Below are 20,308 nucleotides of genomic sequence, written 5' to 3' on the forward strand. Positions count from 1 at the left end.
TCCCGGTTTGCCTCCTGGATCCAGACAGGATTCCTCCGTCATGGCTCTGAGGGACATCTCGGGCCCCCCCAGGAGGTGTGCTGCGCGTGGAGATGTCAGTATAACACATATTGGGCGTCCCGAGGGAGTCTCCGGCCTTCGTGGGGTGGTCGGGGAATGCCCCTGATCAGCAGGGGAGGGGGTTGTAAATCATGGAAACGCAGTCAGGAAACGTAAATTCCTTTAAATGTTAACTCCATCTTAATTTTTAGCGCACCAAAAACACGGAGGGGTTTAATTTTGGCCATCACTCTATGTTGATGTGCTATAGCAAAAAATAGGTAAAACGATTTACCCAAAAATAGGTAAAATTGCACAAAGCTAGAGCTGTTCCAGGAATAGATGTGATTCCTCATTTATTTGTTTATTTTACTTGCTTTTTTAAGTGCCAAGACACGGGGAATGCGGAAAAAGGAGCTTTTAAGATACTGTCAGAAAACAAGTTCTGCTTTTGATTGCCTTAAAACTGGTTTCAGGCTTCAGTGGCTCCTAGGGCTGTACAGATTCTGGATTTGGTCTGTGCATGCTTAATATAGCTTGTGTTTTCCTTCACCAACATTACTTTTTGGGTCTCAGTTCACAGAAATGATGTCACTTGATATATCTGACAGTACTCAAGTCTACGCTGCATTTCTGGTGTACCTGGACCTCCTAGAAGGTAAATCATGGAATTGATTGGGTGGACATCTCAACAAATGTCTTTGCCTGTAGGAGCTGTTAAATTAATTGTTTATGCACTGGCAGGACCTTTCCTAGGAAGGCCTTGGTGCTCTTTCTGAAACTTCTGTTGCTGAAGGTTTTTATCCTGTGCCTACCTGGAGACTTTACAAAGATCTTATCCAGCACTTAGAGGTGCAGGGTTCCAGGGCAAAGACAGGCAGCATGGAAAAAAAAAAAGCAAAAGAGGAGTAGGGGAAGGAAAAGGAACATAGAAAGGTAAAGTTACAGGTTCAGTAGTTGGGCATAGAGTCCTCATTTGTCAATTAATGTGAAGTTACTAAATCATAGTGTTTCACTGAGGGTACCAATTAGTAAATGGCTGATGTGTGCTGGTCTGTTTTCTGGAAAGGGCAAGGATTCCTCTAGGACAGGAGATCGTTTGCAAGTGTGGTGGCAGTAATTTATAGCTGTGGTGATGTTATGTAATAATGTAGTGATTTATAACAAACTGTAGATGTTGTGCTTAGGGATGCAATTTAGTGGGGGACCTGGCAGTGTCAGGTCAATGGCTGGACTTGATTTTAAAGGGCTTTTCCAGCCTAAATGAGTCTGTGAAATCCAATGTAGTCTTCTGGTGTCTGCTAAGAGTGGAACAGAGTTATGTGATACATAAACTTCTGCCTGGATCCTTCCAAGTTGGCTTTATTGAAAAGGGACTGCGAGTAGGCAGCCAGCCAGCCTAATAAAAGTATTTCAGTTTTGCTTGGAGCCTGGTGGTTCTCAAGGTCAGGGAAGGGAGGGATTTTACAGGCCAGAAAGTGCTGTGTCTGTTATTGTTACACCTCTGAAGAAAACACTTTAACAGGCTTTAAGACAAGGTTTCTGTAATTGTGCAGCAAAAGCTTCAGCCTTACCCCTTCAAGCAGAAGGGAAGGGCCGTGTATTATCATGAATCATGTTTTTAGCACCTGTTCTTTCTCAGTTCAGGATACTGATAAAGTCCAGATTTGGATTGCAGTGCTGCAGATGACAAAAGCTGTGTGGTTTTATCTTCTTTTTACCTTTTTGGAAGAAAAGCTTTGTCAGACAGATCCCTGTTCACCATCTCTCAGCGGAGCTCTGGAGTCAGCAGGCTGGTACTGCTCTGTGGGTTTCTTTAACAGGATTGCCTCAGAAGGGGAGTTTGGCAGATGAACGGGGCAGTTTTCCTGTGAGGAGAGGGAGGGAAAACAGAACCTTAGATGTTAACTTGAAAGTTGTGTTTTGTGTCCTGGTCCTTCTCATCACTGACGAACCTTTCTAGGGAGAAACTGGCACGAGGTGAAGCCCGTTGGAGTAGCAGAACTGCAACTGGTGTGTTTACATGCACGTGCAAGAGAGCAGGAGGGTCTCCAGGTGATGGTGCCGGTGCCTGCCCACATCTTGATAAGCCATGAGAGGTGAGGATGTGGTCAGCGCTTGTCTCATGTTACCAGTGACATAAAATGAAGCACAGATGTATTTTACAGGCTGCTGATGGGTTTGTCAAGAGTGGAAGGGACGGGGGAAACAAAGGAGTGTTGTAGGAAAGCAACATCTCAGCCTGTGAGCAGAGTTAATTTGGATGCTGCAAACATACAGGCAGCTTGGAACACTAAAGAAATCTCAACTTTGCATCAGTTTCTGCCTCTCCCACTCTGGAAGTGGTGCTTGGATGTCAGCTTTCCACAGCAACTGATGCCTGCTGCTAAACACTTGTTATTGTTTAGAGCTGCATGTGCTCTAGGAGATAACAATGGATACCAAAGTATGTGTTTGAGAGACAAGGTTAGAGTAAAAGACCTTCACAGCTTATGTTTTGGACATTCTTGTGCTGATTTTATACTCTGGGAAATCTAGTGATACTTTTTGAGTTGCTGGACTTAAAAGTACCTAAGAGGAAAGAAATCCACTTGGACCTGTCTAAGAATAAGTTTGTTTTATTGTCAAGTCTGTGGATAAACCTTATGTGATTTGGTTTGCTTTTGTTTTGAAACTATACTTAGGCTACTTTCAATAGGAAATTCCTCTTACTTATCTAGAGTTTAATGTGTCTGTTATTTTTGACTTACTGTCCTTACACATGGCAGAGCAATTCTCAAGACAGCTCTGAATGTGTGATATTGCAGATATTTGCAGGCTAGAGAACTTCCACTTCAGTAATTTTACAGTGTATTTTAACTGGCCCTTAGAGCAGCTCAGACACATAATGGGATTTACACCTTGATAAAGACTTCTTTCTTTTGCTGGTATTTGCCAGTCTGCCCTGTGATGTCTCTGAAGACCTGGACTATTTCAGCAGCATAATATGGTTGTACATTTTTCAATTTCTTCTGTTTCTGCTCTTGGTAGGAGGTGGCTCAGGGCTGGTTTTACAGATCTTGCAGGCTTTTGCTGTTCCCTCTTGCTCTCTGGGCAGCAGCCTGACACAGTAGTAGGTAGCTAATTAATTACACTTAGTAGATGTGTGTGTGCACTCTAGGAATGATGGTTTTGCTTTTTTACTTTTAGGTTTTAGAAGTGACAGTTTGCTGTCTTGCCAACAGACTTCTATCTTCACTTTGCTGTGCGTTGGGTGAGGGGGAAGAAAATGATTTACTAGAGTAAATGGGGTTTAGTACTATCTATGTACCGAAAAAAATCTTATATTTGCAAGTATTGTTCAATCACTTTTGTGGGCTTGGTCTTGCAAGAGAAATATGGTGTGATCTCCACACCAGAGGAAGGCTGTTGAGAGGTCTTGCAGGATGAAATGCTGAGTGTCATCCAGAAGCAGATCACACTCAGTGATCTGAGTGTGCAGTTCTCATCTCAAACGAGATTTTAAGTGGGAAAAGAAGGCAGCAAATTAGGATGTGGGATCTTTGAGGAATTCCACCTACGTGCCGAGTCGTTGTGCTTGTTTAACGTAGTACATTTCCCCCTAGGCTGGAAACTTCCATTCCTGGCATTGGGTCAAGGCCAGAAGTGTGTTCTGATTGACTTTTAATGACAGATATTCCACTGCATGTATGTCCTATCTTTCACTGTGTCATTGGAGCTTTTCATTGGGAGCCTCTGACCTTGTTTGTTCTGTGGTGATACTGTTTGCTCTGCCTCTGGCACCGGAGTGTCTGGAATCCTTTACTGGAAGGATGTGTGTTAGGGAGGCAAAGAGTGAATGCATCACATTGATTAAAAGTACAGTTTGTGACTAGGTTTTGCTACAGAGCAACTACATAGGGCATGCTGTCACTAAAATGAGCTGAATCCCAGGCTGTAATGCCAGGTGAGTCTGTAAAAGCCTGGAAGATTGTGTGCACTTGTGTTTGTGTTGTTGAATGTGCATCTGCATTTTGTTCAAAGCAGTGCCTTGGGTTTTGGTGTTACCTGCTAGAAGTAGAGGAGGTATGAGTACAAGTGAATGCACCTCACTTAATGTTGAAAATAAGCCCTTGGAGACACTTGGGAAAGTGAAAACATTCTATCCCCGTTTCTGGGCCTGGAACTGCAAAAAAGCAAAAGCAGCCAGTAAATGGCAGCATTTATGAGCAGCATTTCCTTGCTTAACAGTAAGGCCTGGGTAGGTTTGAATGTGACAAATCAGTCCCTTGCAATCAGACTTCCATCTTCATTCTTCTCTGTGTTTTTCTAAGAGCTTATTGGTGAGGGGGAAGACAATAATTTATTAGGTATTGATGGATTTTATTACTATGTATGTGCTGAAACAGTCTCACATTTGCAAATAGGAGTCAATCACTCTTGTGGGCTTGGTCTTCCAGAGACATAAAGGGTGGTTTTCCTCTTCAAAGCCACATCAGCCAAGCTCTGTCTTCCCAGGTGTCTCACGAAGATTCCTACTTTGCTGCCACTGGGAAGTGTGTCCTTAAAAGGCCACAGTAAAGTTGCTGTGGAAATTACCAGCAAGACACCTAAGCAAATTACAAATACGAGTGCCCTACAAGAAAAATAACCTGCACAATGTATTTAACCCGTGATGAGATTTCATAGTGTCCAGTTTGTGCATGACAGTTAACTGCTGAAGGCAGAAGCTGTTCTGCTTACTGAGCTCACTGCCCACTTGTAAAACAGCTCGATGGAAGCTGATCATCCTGCCCTGGCAGCGTAGGGCTGCACAGGAACGTGCTGAATCACAAAATTATGGGCTCTGAAGCAAAGAGACCACCAATGTAAATAGTCTCTTGCAATCTGCTTCGTGCTGTGCGTGCTTGCTCTCAAAATGAAGATTGCTGAACCTTCTGCGAGCAGAGACCTGGGGAACACGGTGCAGCTTGTCTGCCTTGGCCCACTCTCAGCCACGCACAGCTGGCTGAGGTTTGGAGAGCCCTGTGTTTGTACACCTCTGAATTCTGCAGGGATTCAGACTTGCAGGAGGAATTTGTAGGTCCATTGGCTGGGATGTGTTTGCTGCTCACTAGGACACCTTAGTGCACACCAAGTACCTAATTGTCAGTGCTTTCCAGAGTTATGGCTCCCCAAAGGGGAGGAAGCAGTCAAATACCGGGAGTGCTGCTTCAGAGCTGGTAGGAATGACTTGCATAAACCAAGCTTAGCAAAGGTAGGAGGGCTCACAGTGTTGACAGCTGGATTTTTCAGATAGCCTTGAAAGCCTTGGTCCTTCGAGGACCAGGGAGTTCAGTTTCCAGATCTAATAGAATTAGGCACTGCCTGTCCTAGACAAATAACACTCTCTACGCAAAATGTTACTGATAAACTGTCAGATTAAATGATATATCCCTGCCCTGTTTGTCTTCTGTGTGCAAGTGTTGGAAATGAAGGATGTAGTTGGTTGCCTGAGGTCATGGAGACCTGCAAAGTTTGGTTTAGGCTGAGGGAAAGACTTCTATTGTTAAAATGCTAACTTAATTTAAATGTTTCATTTTAAAGCTGATAAGCATCCTGAGAAAGAAATCTGAGGACTGGAAGTGATTTACTCTATTCAAAATTCATAGATTGTGAAATAAATATCTAATCTGAAGAAGTCCTGTTATTTTAAATGCACTGGAAATATGATGTGCTTCTCATCTTGCATCCTCTTGATGGTTTTGTCAGTAACTCTCCTGCTATAAGCATCATTTGAGTTTACTGATACAGTAAATCACACATTGAAAATATAATTAAAGGCTCCTAAATGCAGACTCTTTATTAGTATTTTATTTGGGATCGATGTGCCTCCTACAGCAGAGTTGGTTATACAGTGTTGTGAGTGAATGTGCTGTAGTAGGTGTGTCTTGTAGGACTTTGCTGAATTCTGATTCCTCCATTTTGCGTGGTTTGTCTTCAACTTCCGTGGAGAAAAAGTCTTTATATTCCTCAGGGTTTCAACTCCTTTTCCTGACCAGTGTGGAATATGGTGTTTGCTTTGCTTTGTAGGGGTTTTTTTTCCAATTACAAAAAGCTGAGTTTCTTCTAGCATTCCCCATTCCTGTATCTGGAAACAAACCCCAAGGAATAGTGGTGTCCTTTTACACCTTCTCCCACCACCATGTGCTCCTTCTCACATCTTTCAAGGCACTGGGTTAATCTTGCTGCCTGCCCTGCAGCTGGGCCTGGAGCAGTGTTCCTGATGGGGAGCTGTGCTGGCTAAATTCAAGGAATTGTGCTTCCTGGGAGGTTTCCCTGCTTGGTGCTGACCCAGTGTGGTACAATGGCATGCTCCAGTGCACCGAGTAATGATCTCTGCTAGTGGCACAGAGACCAACTTGTGTTGACTCTGCAGCCCTGCCTTGGGTGGAGGGGAGGGAGCGGTTGGGGCTGGCCAAGCCTGCAATGAATTATTCATCCAAGTATAAAGGGCAGATTGAAAGCCTTTGGCTTTTATGGGATGGAAGGCAGTAGTTCCATTTCAGCTCAATGGAGCACTATGCAACCTCCATAAAACTGCTCTGAGCTTTCAGTGTTACGCTGCTTCTCAGAGGTGCTTGCATGGGATGTGGCAATGAAATGCTCTTTTGTTCATCACAAAACTTTCTGCTTGTGCTATCTTTCTTTTATGATTCTGTTCTTAGTTTTTGGGCAGTGATTTGAAACCTCAAGCTACAGCTGCCTCAGAGTCCCCGGCTGTACACCTGGTTCTTTCTCTGGGGAGAGAAGGGCAGTGTTGTTTTCTTCGGAGCAGATCATTAGGAGAGACAGCACAGGTTTCTGATGGGTGTTGAAGGCCTACTTTAGTACCAAGATAGGGGAAAGATGGAAAATTCCTCTCATCTCTTTGGATGGATTGGTATGGATTTCTTTGTTTTGTTGTTGGGTTTTGGTTTGGTTTTAAGGTATTAATTACAACAGTAATAGAAGACCAGGTAAGCTCACTGTTGCCATTTAGTGAAGGCAGATACAGGTAACATTTACAGTGCTGTTACATTCACTTGAGTGGTCCTTGCATGATGTTAAGTAAGTTACACTTGCTCTTAAGACTAATCCTTTGGTAGGAGAAAAAGCAACCTCTATTGACAGTAGTTTGTAGTTTTCTAGAAAAGCGTTTCCAAGCCCTTTTTCTGATGCAAAGTGCTTTAGAAATGCCAGCTCTTTACTTTGGATAAGTGTCCCCTTCGCTGTGTGAGGTGAACTCCTTTGCATCTTCTGCAATGTGAGGTGAATGTGATTTTGCTTCCCAGGTGAAAAATGAGGGCTTTGTCCTGCTTGCATTTGGCTTTTTGGGAGCAGATTCTGGATTGTAGTGAACATGGAGGCACCATCAGTCTTTAGAAATGGGTTTTCAGGCTATGCTGGAAGCCTTGGACTGCATGATCTCTAACAGATGAGAATACTATTAAAAAATACTTAATCTTATTCTACTTATGGGACTTAAATAAGACTTTTCCAGTAATTCTTGTGATGTCTGTATTCCCCTAGCTTCTATATGTTATTTTCCTTTCACGGTGCCTTTGTTCAAGGCCTACCTTTTTGTGTGGGAAACCTGAAACTTCTGGAACTTCTGAACTTACTCACTTTACTTGGCTTTTCTTCCTGAGGAGGGAGAGAGAAGGAAAAGGAGTGGTTGGCAGGGTATTTTAGCTCAGACTTCTCCCTGTGCATTGCAGGAACATTCAGGACTGATTGTTCTGTGTGCTCTCCTGGGGCTCTAGATTTTTTTTTTCCCCCCAACCAGGTAGTTATTGTCATAAATCCTGAGAAGCTGGCATGGATAGGGTTGACTGCCCCTGATCTCCCTAGCCAGGCTGAGCCTATGGATGAACACGTGCTCAGGTGATGGAGTATTGTGTCCCTCAGGAGGTGACAAAGTGACATGGTGCATTCTGCTGGATGTATTGGTTTCCTCTGTTCCAGAGGCTTCTCATGTTTGACATTTTCAGAAACATTAAATCCCCTTTTATTAAAGCAAACCCCGTCTTTTATAACTGACATCACCTGTATGGTACAGCAGGTGTACTGGTCATTAAGGAGCTTCTTTATAACCATGAACTTGTAACTGAAATCAGTTGGCTCTGTTGGGGGTGTTAACACACCGGCTTCTTGTCTAGGGCTTCATTTCAGTCATTGAATACAACTGTCGTGTGAGGTGGGCAGCCTTGAGAGCTGTATCTCTTAAATTAAAGGCTTCTTGCCTTGTTTAGAAGGTCAGACTTGCATTCCTTTCAATTTCAGGAGGCCAACAACACTTCTTGCCTTTTTTTCCCCCTAAACAGTGTTAGATACATCAAAAAGCTATGCCATTCCTGCAATATTTCATCTTCCTGTTTATGGCAGGTAGCAAGTGCAGTGAAATCAGAACCCAGATGTTCTCTGACTCCTTTGAAATGTCTGCTGGTGCAGAGAAATGTTGTGAACACGCTGGACACAGAGGCTGACGGTGATGCCTTCAGGGCAGGAGAGGAAGGGACAGCGGTGTCTGATACAGACTTCCTGAATTCCAAAGCTTATTCTTCTAAAAGATACCCTCTCACCAGTCTGCAGATGTGCTGCATTGCATTATGCTGGTTGTGGTATGCACAAATGAGAGCTCTTGGTTTGGGTTGCCTGTTTGAGAGAATGGGGAAGAGGAAAACTGCATTAGCAGTTGTGATTCCTTATGGCAATAGCAGCTGATTCCCCATGTGCAGTGGAAAGCACTGGACTCTGGGGACAGCACTTAGCAGATCATCCTGAGGCAGTGGCATGGCTTTGTACCCTTTACATAAACCCTGGAACTTGGTCTCCTGAAAAGTAAGTCAGGGATGCAAAGAAACGTGGTTAATCTGTTGTCAGGACCTGGCCGCGTTTGGGTCATGGCCCATGTCTAAATGGGGGAAAGTAAAGGTGCAGATGTTGGTGCTCGGTATAAGGAGTTTATCTTGCAGTGTAAGGAGAAATCATGAATGATCAGAAATCTAAATCTAAGGCCTCAGTGTTCCATCCATCCATCCCCCAGTAGACTAGGAGGAGAAATGGTGATAAGTACTAAAGAAAATAGGAAGGAACTTCAGCCCGGCTGACAGGTGAATACAGACACTGCCTGAGTCTGCTCCCAGATATGGGGCTGTCCACACTCAACACTGGTTTGGTTTCTTTGGCTCCCAAAATATCTTTTGTGGGTAGCTGTGTCCTCTTATTTGGTCTTTTATTGTTAATTCTATATCATGTTCCCAGCAGAAGGAGAGAGATTAATATCCATTGCTTCCTAAAAAACATGGATAGTTCTTTCCTCAGTGGGTCTCTACCAGTTGTCTGGCCTTACCAGTTTATTCAGAGCTTCCTCTAGACACTTGGTGGTGAGGTGTGAGGGTGGGGAGGCCCTGGCACTGGGCCCTGGTTGCCCAGAGAAGCTGTGGCTGCCCCTGGATCCCTGGAAGTGTCCAAGGCCAGGTTGGACGGGGCTTGGAGTGACCTGGGCTAGTGGAAGGTGTCCCTGCCCATGGCAGGGGTGTTGGAACTGGATGAGCTTTAAGGTCACTGCCAACCCAAATCATTCCATGACTCTGTGTGTGACAAGTGGATTCTTGCTGTGTACCCCTGAACAGGGGCTGGAAGTGACAGGAGCAGAAGGTGCCCAGGTGGCCAGTACAGTACAGTCTTTCTTACCTTATTTGTTCAGTTGTTATGAAGTGTGCTGTTGTAGGAGAGCCAGACTGTAGCTTTTCACAGCCACAGTATCCCTGTTGCATGCAATCACTGCCTATATTGTATTGCCTTGCTTTACGTGTGGGCCAGTGGTGAAAGCAAAAGGCAAGGCAGTCCTGGATTTAGCCAGGCTGAATTATGCACAGTTCAGAACACAGATGGATCTTAAGAAGGTCATGGGCTTAACAGTGCAGGCTTTCCAGGCTGCTCTTTATTCTCTGCCGCCTTCCATTTGGCTTTTATTAAGGGATCAAAGAGGTTTCGAAGGAAGATGATGATTAAAGTTTGAAAGCTGATGCATTTAGAAAGAGCCTTATTTTCAGCTGCAGTGTCCAGCTTCAGAAATGCATGTCTTCTGGTGGGGGAGATCTCCAGGGCACGTGAAGTGAGGGTGGTTTTTCCCAGTGCGTAGCTGACCTGTTCCCAGAGCATAACCTCTTCCAGCAATCCCAGACAAGCCCTCTGGATGAAGGAGGAAGCTTCCTGTGGAAATCTCGGGGTGGGGGTTTTTATTGTTCTGCCCCTGGGCACCACTCTCCTTCAGTACTTGTTCCCCAGTCGTGCCAGGAATCTAAAGACTCCAGGGATCAGTGTTGTCCTCAGCTCTGAACCGAAAAGTAACTGCCATATTACTCTTAAAATAAGCTAAACAGGAAAAATTGCATAACTTTGTCTTGAATTTTTAAAGAAGACATTATTTATACTGACTGTCCTGAAGAACATTAGTCTTGTGGCTTCTAGTCTAGACAGGGAGGTAGAGAAACCTGGCTTGGGCTCCTGGGTCTTCCACAGTCTGGCAGAGAACTGTGGCACAGAGACTGGAAGACTTGCCTCTACAGATGGATCAAGTCTTAATTATTTAGTTCTCTAATTGAAGACCAGGTGTTATTTAATTAGATTTTTTTATTTTAGCCTAATGAAAACAGGGCCATTAGAGATTGCCATGGTAGGATTGTGGTAGTTGAAGGATGGCTGAGGCACGTGCACAGGAATGCACCTAAGGAAAGCTTAGAAGCGTGTGTTGTGCCATTTCCAGCAGAAATGTATGAAACCGGTATATTTGTATAAGATTCTCTGTTATTTTCTTTTGTTTCTTGATTATATGAAGTTGGAATTTTACTAGAACAGATACGATGTTTTCTTTAGTGGAGACAAGTTTGCAGAATGAAACTAGGCTGAATAAAAATAGCAATTGTGTACTTCTGCCTTTGTGCCATCACAGGTGGTTGTGGACTCCTTTCTAACTGAATTTTTTTCTTTTTCTAGGTTAAGGGAAATACTGAAAGAAGCCTCTCTCCCCCCAGAGGATCCTGACACCCCGCTGTCAGTTACCTTGGCCATAGTTGAGACAGATTCCACAATAGTCTATTATAAAATGACTGATGGTTTTGTAATGCCAGACCCTCCTGATGATACTGAAGATGGGGACAATAAACAGTGGAGAAAGAAAAGAAAGAAGCTTTTCAAATGATTAGAACAAAACCAAAGACTTCTCTTGAACTCCTGTGCTCAAACCTAAACAAATCCAGGAAGCGATGTGTGTAAATAAGGGCTGTGCTACCCTCTGCCCTGGCAAATCAAGGATCTGGTCAGGGAGAACAGAGGCTTGTGCAGCTGCACTGTAATGAAATGCCATTTGGGGTATGAAATGGGTCATGCTTTGAGACAGATTGATCCTGACTAATAAATGTACTTGTGAGATGTTTCCAGAGCTGGGCTTCTTTCTGTCTGGTCAGGTATACAGCGGAATAAACACATCCTTACCCATCCTGTAATTACTGCTTACAGGTAAATCTGGAGGGTTTCTGGCAGGAATACTGATACCAAGTGAAGAGCTTTGTAGTTTACAATGTCTTTGTTCTTAGCACTGTCAGAAGCACTCATGCTGCCCCCCAGGCTACATTTCTGAACGCTTGCTTGCTTTCCTCTGCTTTTGGAGAAAAGGCTATTCCACAGAAATACTTTAATTTTTTTCCCTGCAGAGGGAAAACTGATTATAGCAACACCACAGGCAACTAAAGCACAAAAGTATGTCACCTTCGGTGGTATAAGTGAACACTAGTTATCTGCTTCATGCACCAAGCAGGTTTCTAAGCCCATTGTCATTCCTAGGATTTATTATTTTTTTGGACATAGCTTTGCCTGTTGGAACTGGCTGCCCAAGAGATGCTTCAGCTAGGAGTCAGTTAGAAGAAACTAAAAGTAATTTTTTTCCTCCTACAGGAATTTTCCACCTCCTTCACATAGAGATCTTCTTCAGGTTAAACTTAAGAGTTCCTTGGCAATCAAATAGCATCCTAGGAGCAGCTTCTTGAGCACAAAAATGTCCATGTGACAGCTATGAGGCCAAGGATCACACATTCAGAATGTGAAGCACAAGAGCTCTTTTTCTGCGTGGGTATAAGAATGGGAGTGAATCCAAAAAAACAAGCTGGAAATGAAAGACTGTTTACTATCCTTGTGACTAGGGTGGATGTTTCTATAGTTGTGGAGTTTGAACCTGCTTTGGCCAAATGTGCTGAGAGACAGAATGATCCCACAAGGGGAGCCTGGGGCAGGACGGCCCTTGCGCCCGTGGAGGAGAAGGGTCACTGTCACCTGGAGCTCTGCATGGCACCTTTTCCCTCATACAGCAAGGGAGGACCGTGGGTCTGAGAGCTTTAGTCATGGAGGAAGGCAAAGAAAAATTCTCTCTCTCTGTGTTGCTCCTCTCATGAAGGAAAACCATCATTTTATTTTGGTCCAATGCCATACTGCCTTAAAAGGGTACCTGTGTGCTGACTCCTGACGTGCTGTGTGTGCCCTTCACATCGATATTTCATGTGCTCTGTGGCTTATTCCATAAAGTAGGTCTTGCAATTCACTAGGCTACATCCCACCAGGTAAATTGTCCTTGTTAGAAGCTGTTAAGTACCTCAGCCCTGCTGTGAGCATGTGCTGGAAAAGAGCTGGGTTTGTGTGACAGAGGCTTTAACAAATGGTGCACATGGCAGAATTTATATCTAAGTGACATGTACTTAACCCCAAAAACAAACTATTTTGCATTTGCTTCAATTTCTGGGAAATGCTGCCAGTTTGCAGTTTGCTGTATGACTGATGCTTGGCTTTACCCTTCATTTTATTATTTCCATGCACAGAAAGAGGAGCATAACTCAAGCTTCCTTTTCTATCCTCTGAAAACTGCTGATCCAGGCTCCAGAAGCTGAGTTGGGGAAACTGTGTCCAGAGGCTTTGATTTCTGTTTCTTCTTATGTCCCACTGAGAAATGATTACATGGGCCTTTTTCCAGCCTCTCTAGATTGTGGTGGTTCTTTTTTTCTGAGGGAAAAAAGCATAGAAGAATAAATAATATTACAGCACTGTTTGTCCCATAGGTATTACAATGTAAACATGGGGATGTTAAATAAGCTCGGAGCCAGCTGTGCTGTTCCTTTACATGCCACTGAAGTATTTCTCTCTGTCAAGTCAACAACATAGACTGGAGCCTCTGGTCTTCCAGGCACTGAATAAAGATGGGGAGAGAATCCCCTTAGAAGTGTATCAGTTCAGAGCAGTTGTGCATTAACGTTCCTGAATCTGTAGTATCTTGGTGCTGTGTCTGACTCTGCTTTAAGTGTTTGTGAGACATCCATGGAGGCATGAGCCATGACAGCTGGCCTTCACACCACTGCAAAGCCAGCTCTTATTTCAGCCCAAAACATTTTACAGGCTACATCTTGCCATCTTTTAAAGGTTTTTTTTTAAGTTTTATTTGCCGAGCACAGCTTGATTTGTTTTACTGATCCCCCTTGACCAACAGCAGGTGACTTAAAATCTTGATAGTATCATTTTCTGTTAGATTATTGTTTCAAGCTTTTTCTCTCTTCAGAAGGATGTTTGCATTGAAGCTTCCCCACCGAGTTAAGAATGACAGAAAAGCAAAGTGATGTTTTGGTGTGGGTTTGGCGGCGAGACTCGATGCCTGGTTACGTAAGTCAGCGCCCGCCTTTGCTTATGCAAACTGTGCTTCCTTGAGGCATTGCTGGCACCATCACCCCAACTCTTGCATTCAGCCTGACTGTTTGCAATGCACACAGAACGTTTGATGTGAAAAAACACCAGTGGAGAAGCAGGGAGCCTTGTCAGATGCATGAAGGGGAGCTGCAGTTGCAAGAAACACACTGCAGCGGAAGGGAGCAACTCCCACTTCCCTGTGTCCACACTGGGCGAGCAGGAGCACGTGTGGCTGTTTGGGCAGCAGCTCCTCTTGTGGGAGTCCCCTTTGTGGCTCTGTGTGTGCTCTGTGTCAGCTCAGTGTGGAGGGACACTGGAGCTTTGGCCTGTCATCCATCCCTGCTTCCCAGGGCACGCAAGGGTGGCAGAGATGGCAAGCAGTGATGAGGTGAAGGTGTGTTGCTTCCACATCCTAAGCAGGATCCCATCCCCTAAAAAATGGCCCTCAGCATCCCTACGAAACACTCCCGTTACTCAGAAATCACTAGAAGAAATATATGGGCTCTTGCAACCCGTTCTCAAGCTGAACAAGGTTTTCCTCAGGATCTCTTGCTTGGACACAACATTGGAATATTAATAACATTACTAAAGCCAAGCAATCTTCATCTTTTTTCTGGGTCAGCAAACCAACAAAGTTTATTTGTTTAATTTAAAACTTTTTTTTTCTCTAATAAGGAATCCATGTGAATTTACTGATCATCCTACCAGTATTGCAGATCCGTAGGAGTTAGATGTATCATAAGTTGTCCCAGTAGTTTCCAGGAAACTAAATGCTATTAACTAGCCTGCAAGTCCTGTTTTCTATAAATGGGCTCATTGTTAACCTCCTCTAGTCTTCCAGGGACCAGTGATAGGACCCAAGGGAATGGCGTGAAACTGCCAGGGGAGGTTTGGGTTGGATCTCAGGAAAAGGTTCTTCCCCTTTGGTGGTTGGCACTGCCCAGGCTCCCCAGGGCAGTGGGCACAGCACCAAAGCTGCCAGAGCTCCAGGAGGGTTTGGACAATGCTCTCAGTAACAGGGTCGGATTGTTGGGGTGTCTGTGCAAGGTTAGAAGTTGGTCTTGATGATCCTTGTGCGTCCCTTCCAGGATATTCTCAGGATATAATTCAGGATATTCTATAATTCTAAAAACAGCTGCAGCTGCACCTCATATTTCAGAGTACCCCAGGGAGCTGATGGCTTCTCTGTTTCTTTCCCTCATTTCTCAGAAGCTCCCACCTAGGTTGGCACCATAAGGCCAAGGAACCCAGACTCACTGCCTTCAGCAAATCAGACTGACAGTCCATTTGCCAGCAGAATTAATGAGCACTCTGACTACTGATTAGTTACACACAGCGTGCTATTTTCAAAGCACCTGACTGACATAATTTATTGCCCTGACAATTTATTGTCTCATTAATCATTCTTTGCATCCCCACCTAGCTACAAGCTTCTCCTCATGTTTCTTGTCTGGCCTTCCAGACAAGTTTGCCAATCCGGAATGGCTCTGCTCATCTTTTTCATGGCTTTTTTTTTTCTCCTTTGTCATTCCTCTAGTCATCTCATTAGCAAATTTTTTACTATTGCTTGCTGACCTCTTGGCCTGTGTTTCATACATAGCTCCACATCCCTTCATTACCCTCAAATTTATCTTTTCATGCTATCTGGGAGGTCTCCTTTCTTTCCAACCTTCCTGTCTTCAGCTGAGGTGCCTGGATGATCCGTGAAGAGCCATCTACGCCTTTCTCTGTCCTAATCCAGCTACCAAATGGTCCTCTTAATTTCACCAGACCAATCCCGTTTACCACCAAAAATTGGGGTAAAATCTGAAGCAAGGTCTTGTGAGCCCTATACCAATATCCAGCCTGCACAGAATCATAGAACGTCCCGAGCTGGAAGGGACCCACAAGGACCATCCAGTCCCACTCCTGGCCCTGCACAGACACCCCAACAATCCCCCCCTGTCCCTCAGAGCGTTGTCCAAACCCTCCTGGAGCTCTGGCAGCCTTGGGGCTGTGCCCACTGCCCTGGGGAGCCTGGGCAGTGCCAACCACCCTCTGGGGGAAGAACCTTTTGCTGAGATCCAACCTGAGCCTGCCCTGGCACAGCTCCAACCATTCCTGGGGCCTGTCCCTGCTCACCCAGCGCAAAGATCAAGAGGCTCCTGGAAAGCGCTGCCTTCGTGGTGCAGGGTGGCTGTCACCCCCCTGTCCACCACCCCAAACACCTCAATGAACCCCCAGCACGGCTGTTGGCTGCATAAATCCGCAGGTGGAGCTGGCTGGAGCCAGCCGGTGGTGTCTGCACCAGAGGGCGCTTAGACACTGCCGAGCCCGAGCCTTCCTGCTCTGGGAAAGCTGCAGCTTTGCAAAACTCCCCTCGCACTTTGTTCCTGGTTCTCATAAACAAAAGGAGGGGGGAAAAAAAACCTGTCAGCAGCAACCCCCGCGATGGCAATGCTCCATTCTTTAATGCTGGAATGACATTGCTGAAACCTAGCTGAAGAGGGACTTTGGACAAGGGATGGAGTGACAGGACAAGGGGGAATGGTTTCAAACTGAGAGAGAGTAGGTTTAGATTAGATATTAGGAAGGAATTGTTTACCGTGAGGGTGGGGAGGCCCTGGCACAGGGTGCCCAGAGAAGCTGTGGCTGTCCCATCCCTGGAAGTGTCCAAGGCCAGGGCTTGGAGCAACCTGGGCTAGTGGGAGGTGTCCCTGCCCGTGGCAGGGAGGTTGGCATGAGATGATCTTTAAGGTCCCCTCCAAACATTCTAGGATTTTATGATTCTCTGAAATGCCAGCCTGGGTTGAGGCTGAAGGAATGGTGGCTCAGTCTAAAAACAGGGCTCAGGGATGCTGGCAGGTTCAGTCCTGGATCTTCCCAAACAACCAAAGGGCCAAAGGGCCAAAGGGCTGTGGAAGTTGAGGCTGCCCTTGCCCTCCCACCTGAAATCCTGGAAACAGGTACACAATGTCTGTTGAGGGGGATGCTGCATGATGCTGTGAGGTGAAATCCTGTGCCCTGAGCTATACAGACCACAATTGCCCTGTTTTTCACATTAATTATGAGTCCTGCAAGTGACTTGGCTGTAGTAGTTTTGTATTCTCACGGACAAATGTATTGCAAATCATAGAAACTAAAGGGATCTGAAGTTTAGACTTTATCTTGGAGGTCTTTTCCAACCTTAATGATTCTCTGATTCCGTTGTCTGCCCATGCCCCTGATTTCTGTGGGCAGGAGTTACCAAATCCTTCTGCAGCCCTGAAGTCCCCTGCCTTCCTCATGCTCCCAGCCAGCCCAGACACTGTGTACTCAGGTGTCCCCTCCTTTGTGACAAGTGAGCATCTCCTCCACACACTGCTCTGACAGGACCATTTTATGGTATCACCATAAAGTTGGTGGGTGAGATTTTCCATCGCAATGGACTTTTAAAGAATGGAGTGAAAAAGAACATGATTTTGGCATTCCAGGGGGGCTCAGCTAAACCTCCCTGCTTATTAATGGCATTACATGACTTAAATAGGGTGAATGGTAGAGGGTTCAGAACACTGATTGTTGTCCACTTGTCCATCTATTAGCAGAAAAACAGGATTTTGGGGTGTTTAAATCCTCCTGACCGTCTGGATCCTCTGCAGCTGATTTTTCCAGCCTGGAGCCTCGGGCAGGGTGTGAAGCAAAGGCAGTTACAGCAAAACACCACAGAAGAGTCTTTTGGCTGTCCAGTGCTTCCCCTCTGCTGTCTACATATGTTAGACACTGTGGCAGCCTCTAATTAAACAGCCAATAGGTTTCTCAAGACCCCTTTACCTTTTAATTCCCCCTCGTATGATATAAAATTACATCCTCTGTAATAGGAGTTGAGCCCAGCACAGTGGTAATCCTGACTGCCCACACACCTCCTGCTCAGAACCTTGCAATCTACCTCCTGGATTCATACATGTACCTTTTGAAAGCCTAGAGTAAATATCCAGAGGGAAAACTGCAGCTTGAAACCAGCCATAAAAGATCATATTCACTATAAAAGAACATAAAGATGGCATAAGTAATACAGTATTGTACAAAATAAGTGGCTAAGAGAGACAAAAATTACTTGCTGTGCCTAAAAATATGTTGCATTCTTCAGGAAATTGTAGAGCTAAGGAGGAATTGGTCATTCTCTCAGGAAAATTTAATTTACTGAAAAAACGAAATTGAAAGTAGAAGGAAAGTATTAAATCATTTGAACTCCAGCATTTAAAATATATTGATTGTTTTCCTGAGAAGCAGGTTGCTACTAGTCAGGAATTTATAATCATCCCTGTGTTGAGAAGGGATGGGCTGAGCTGATGCCCTTGCTGAGCTATTGCTAAAACAAAATTACCAAAACAGAGTGATCATAATTACCAGCAAAATGGGTTTGGAGATGAGATAGTGTGATGGTGAGAAAGTGTTTAGGAAAGAAATTATGAGTTGTAGATATCAAGGGAAGTATCAGGGTGGAAGGAGGTTGCTCATGGACTTGTTCAAGGGTTGATCTCAGGTCTTGTATGGTTCAAGTGTTTTAATTGATGGTGTTGGACTAAACACAAGCACAAAGTCAATGAAGTGTCAAGGTAGAAAAAAATATGGAAAAATATGGAAATTCTGTGCCGTAAACTTTGGTTTCCAGATTAGGATGGATGGAAACCAAGCTCTGAATGTACAGAGGAAGCTTTTAGCAGCTTTTAGCACCTCTGCACCAAAACCTGGCCAGGCAAACCCAGTACATTTGGTCACTCTCAGCAAAGTGTCTCCAAATGACAAGGCTGTGAGAAGACAAATGCAATTTCTAGGACTGCTCAGGCGAAATATTCCCAGTAGAGACATGTATCCCAGTAGGTACCAGCACTGAACAAGGCACCTGCCAGCCTGCAGCGCTGGGCATTCGGGTTCCATCAGCCAGAGTGGGAACAGGGAATCCCTCCTAGAGCAGAGCGTGAAGAACTGGGGGTCAGAAAGCACAAAGGGGTCCTTAAATAGGCATCTGCACATGCTCAAAGGCTTCTTCCCCACATGATCAACCCCAATTCTCCTGGAAATGGAACTCCACAGTGAGGAATATCAGGTCAGGCAGCGCTCTGCTGGTCCCTCTGGCCCTCGGAGGATGAGGCAGCTCCTCAGAGGACTCCACACACACAGACCCTCTTCTCCATGGTGGGACAGAGAGGAAACAGTTCCCACATGCAGGCTGCCTCCCACAGCATGAAGGCTGTGTTACATCCAGGAATTTGGTTTCAAGACCATCAGGCTAGGATCAGAGCTAGCTAGAAATGGTTTTGAAGGGTATTTTTTTAAACCCAGCTATTACAATATGTTGTCAAAGTAATGCATTCAGCTAAAAGAGTTTTAGCAGAGCAAAGGGGGTTTACATAGCAGCTGAAAAAAATCAAAAACCTCTGGGTGGTAATTTACCCAAGTCAGACTAATTCCCCTCTAGCTTGTTCCCCAGCAGCATCTTTAATTGCTGGAGCCCGCGTGAGGAAAGGAAGATAATAATTAGCTGAGCACTTTTCTTGCCATTGCTGTGAGCCTGCAGGGACTTTCCTTTCCAACATTTATCATTTGGTTAAATCATTTTGTTATAGTGGCTTGATAAAAGGGAGAGCTGGGATGGAGGTAGGGTGTTTGTGTTGTGCTGTCCAGGGTATTTCTAGGATACTTCAGGGAGGTGAATTTTGTTGGCACATCAAAGAACAAGAGGGAATTTGGGTCTGTCATAGGCAATTTTAGGGTTGCAAAGCCTGGCATTAGGAGATCCCAGAATTTAGGCTGCTTGTGCATCCTGAACCTGACCTTCTTGTCACCCTGGGCTTGATCTTCTTGTGAATAAGTTTTAAGAAGTCTTTTATTGTAGGTTTCAGTACTTATTTTTCCATTCAGTAAATGTGGAGCTGCTCAAAAGTCCTTCTTATCCTTCTCATCAGTATGTTACTTTATAAGTTGTTAATCAAAGGGTGTCTGGATGTGGCCCTGAATACAGAAGTCCTGCCTTTGGGGTGTTTCACCAGAATATCAAAACAAAGCACAAATATTAGTGAGCTGTGAGCATTGTAATCCTATATAATTAGATGAGAAAATTAGGCAGGGGTGATGCTGCTTCCTTTTGCAGCCAGAGATCTGAAGAACAGAGATTAAGGCCGTAAGTGTCTATTAATTTCCAGTGCTGAGTTTCAGATAATGGGTGCTTAACTTTTTAATTTAATTTAATTGCTTGTGCCTAGCAATTCAACTTCACTTCACTGGTTCAACCTGCCGTGGAAGCAATAGGTAACCCAAAAAGCCTTCACATCTTGAAGTAAACTTCATTTCAGGGGGTTGAATTGGGATATAAAGAGGACAAGGGACTTGTTCAAGGCTTGTGTGTGCTCCCACCACTTTGGTATGCAGCATGGTTCTTCCCCTGAAGATTCGAGAGTCCTCAAGTCCACCTTGAAATAACTCATCACAGCAATAAAGCCCTGCACCTCCTGATTAGTTTTTGGTTTTTTTTGGTTATTTTTAAATTTCATCTCAGGGATAATCCTGTGGGTTAAGCAATGTT

General features: G+C 44.7%; 1 protein-coding gene across 2 annotated transcripts in view; it reads left to right on the forward strand.

The window, feature by feature from the left end:
- The window catches only part of TSEN15 (tRNA splicing endonuclease subunit 15), a 15,563-nt gene extending 4,084 nt beyond the window's left edge, over positions 1 to 11,479 (forward strand). The window contains exons 1-4 of one of the 2 annotated variants that reach the window (XM_018083850.2): positions 58 to 75; positions 616 to 697; positions 2,003 to 2,138; positions 11,041 to 11,479. In XM_018083850.2, the coding sequence (XP_017939339.1) occupies positions 625 to 697; positions 2,003 to 2,138; positions 11,041 to 11,245 (414 nt within the window). In that variant the 5' untranslated portion in view covers positions 58 to 75; positions 616 to 624 and the 3' untranslated portion in view covers positions 11,246 to 11,479. Of the gene's footprint in view, positions 1 to 57; positions 76 to 615; positions 698 to 2,002; positions 2,139 to 11,040 lie in introns of those variants that run through there. The other variant, XM_018083848.1, reaches the window with a different exon arrangement.
- Positions 11,480 to 20,308: the final 8,829 nt, after the last annotated feature.

Source organism: Manacus vitellinus, unplaced genomic scaffold (genome assembly GCF_001715985.3).
Source record: "Manacus vitellinus isolate BGI_N305 unplaced genomic scaffold, ASM171598v3 scaffold_68_pilon, whole genome shotgun sequence".
NCBI lineage: Eukaryota > Metazoa > Chordata > Aves > Passeriformes > Pipridae > Manacus > Manacus vitellinus.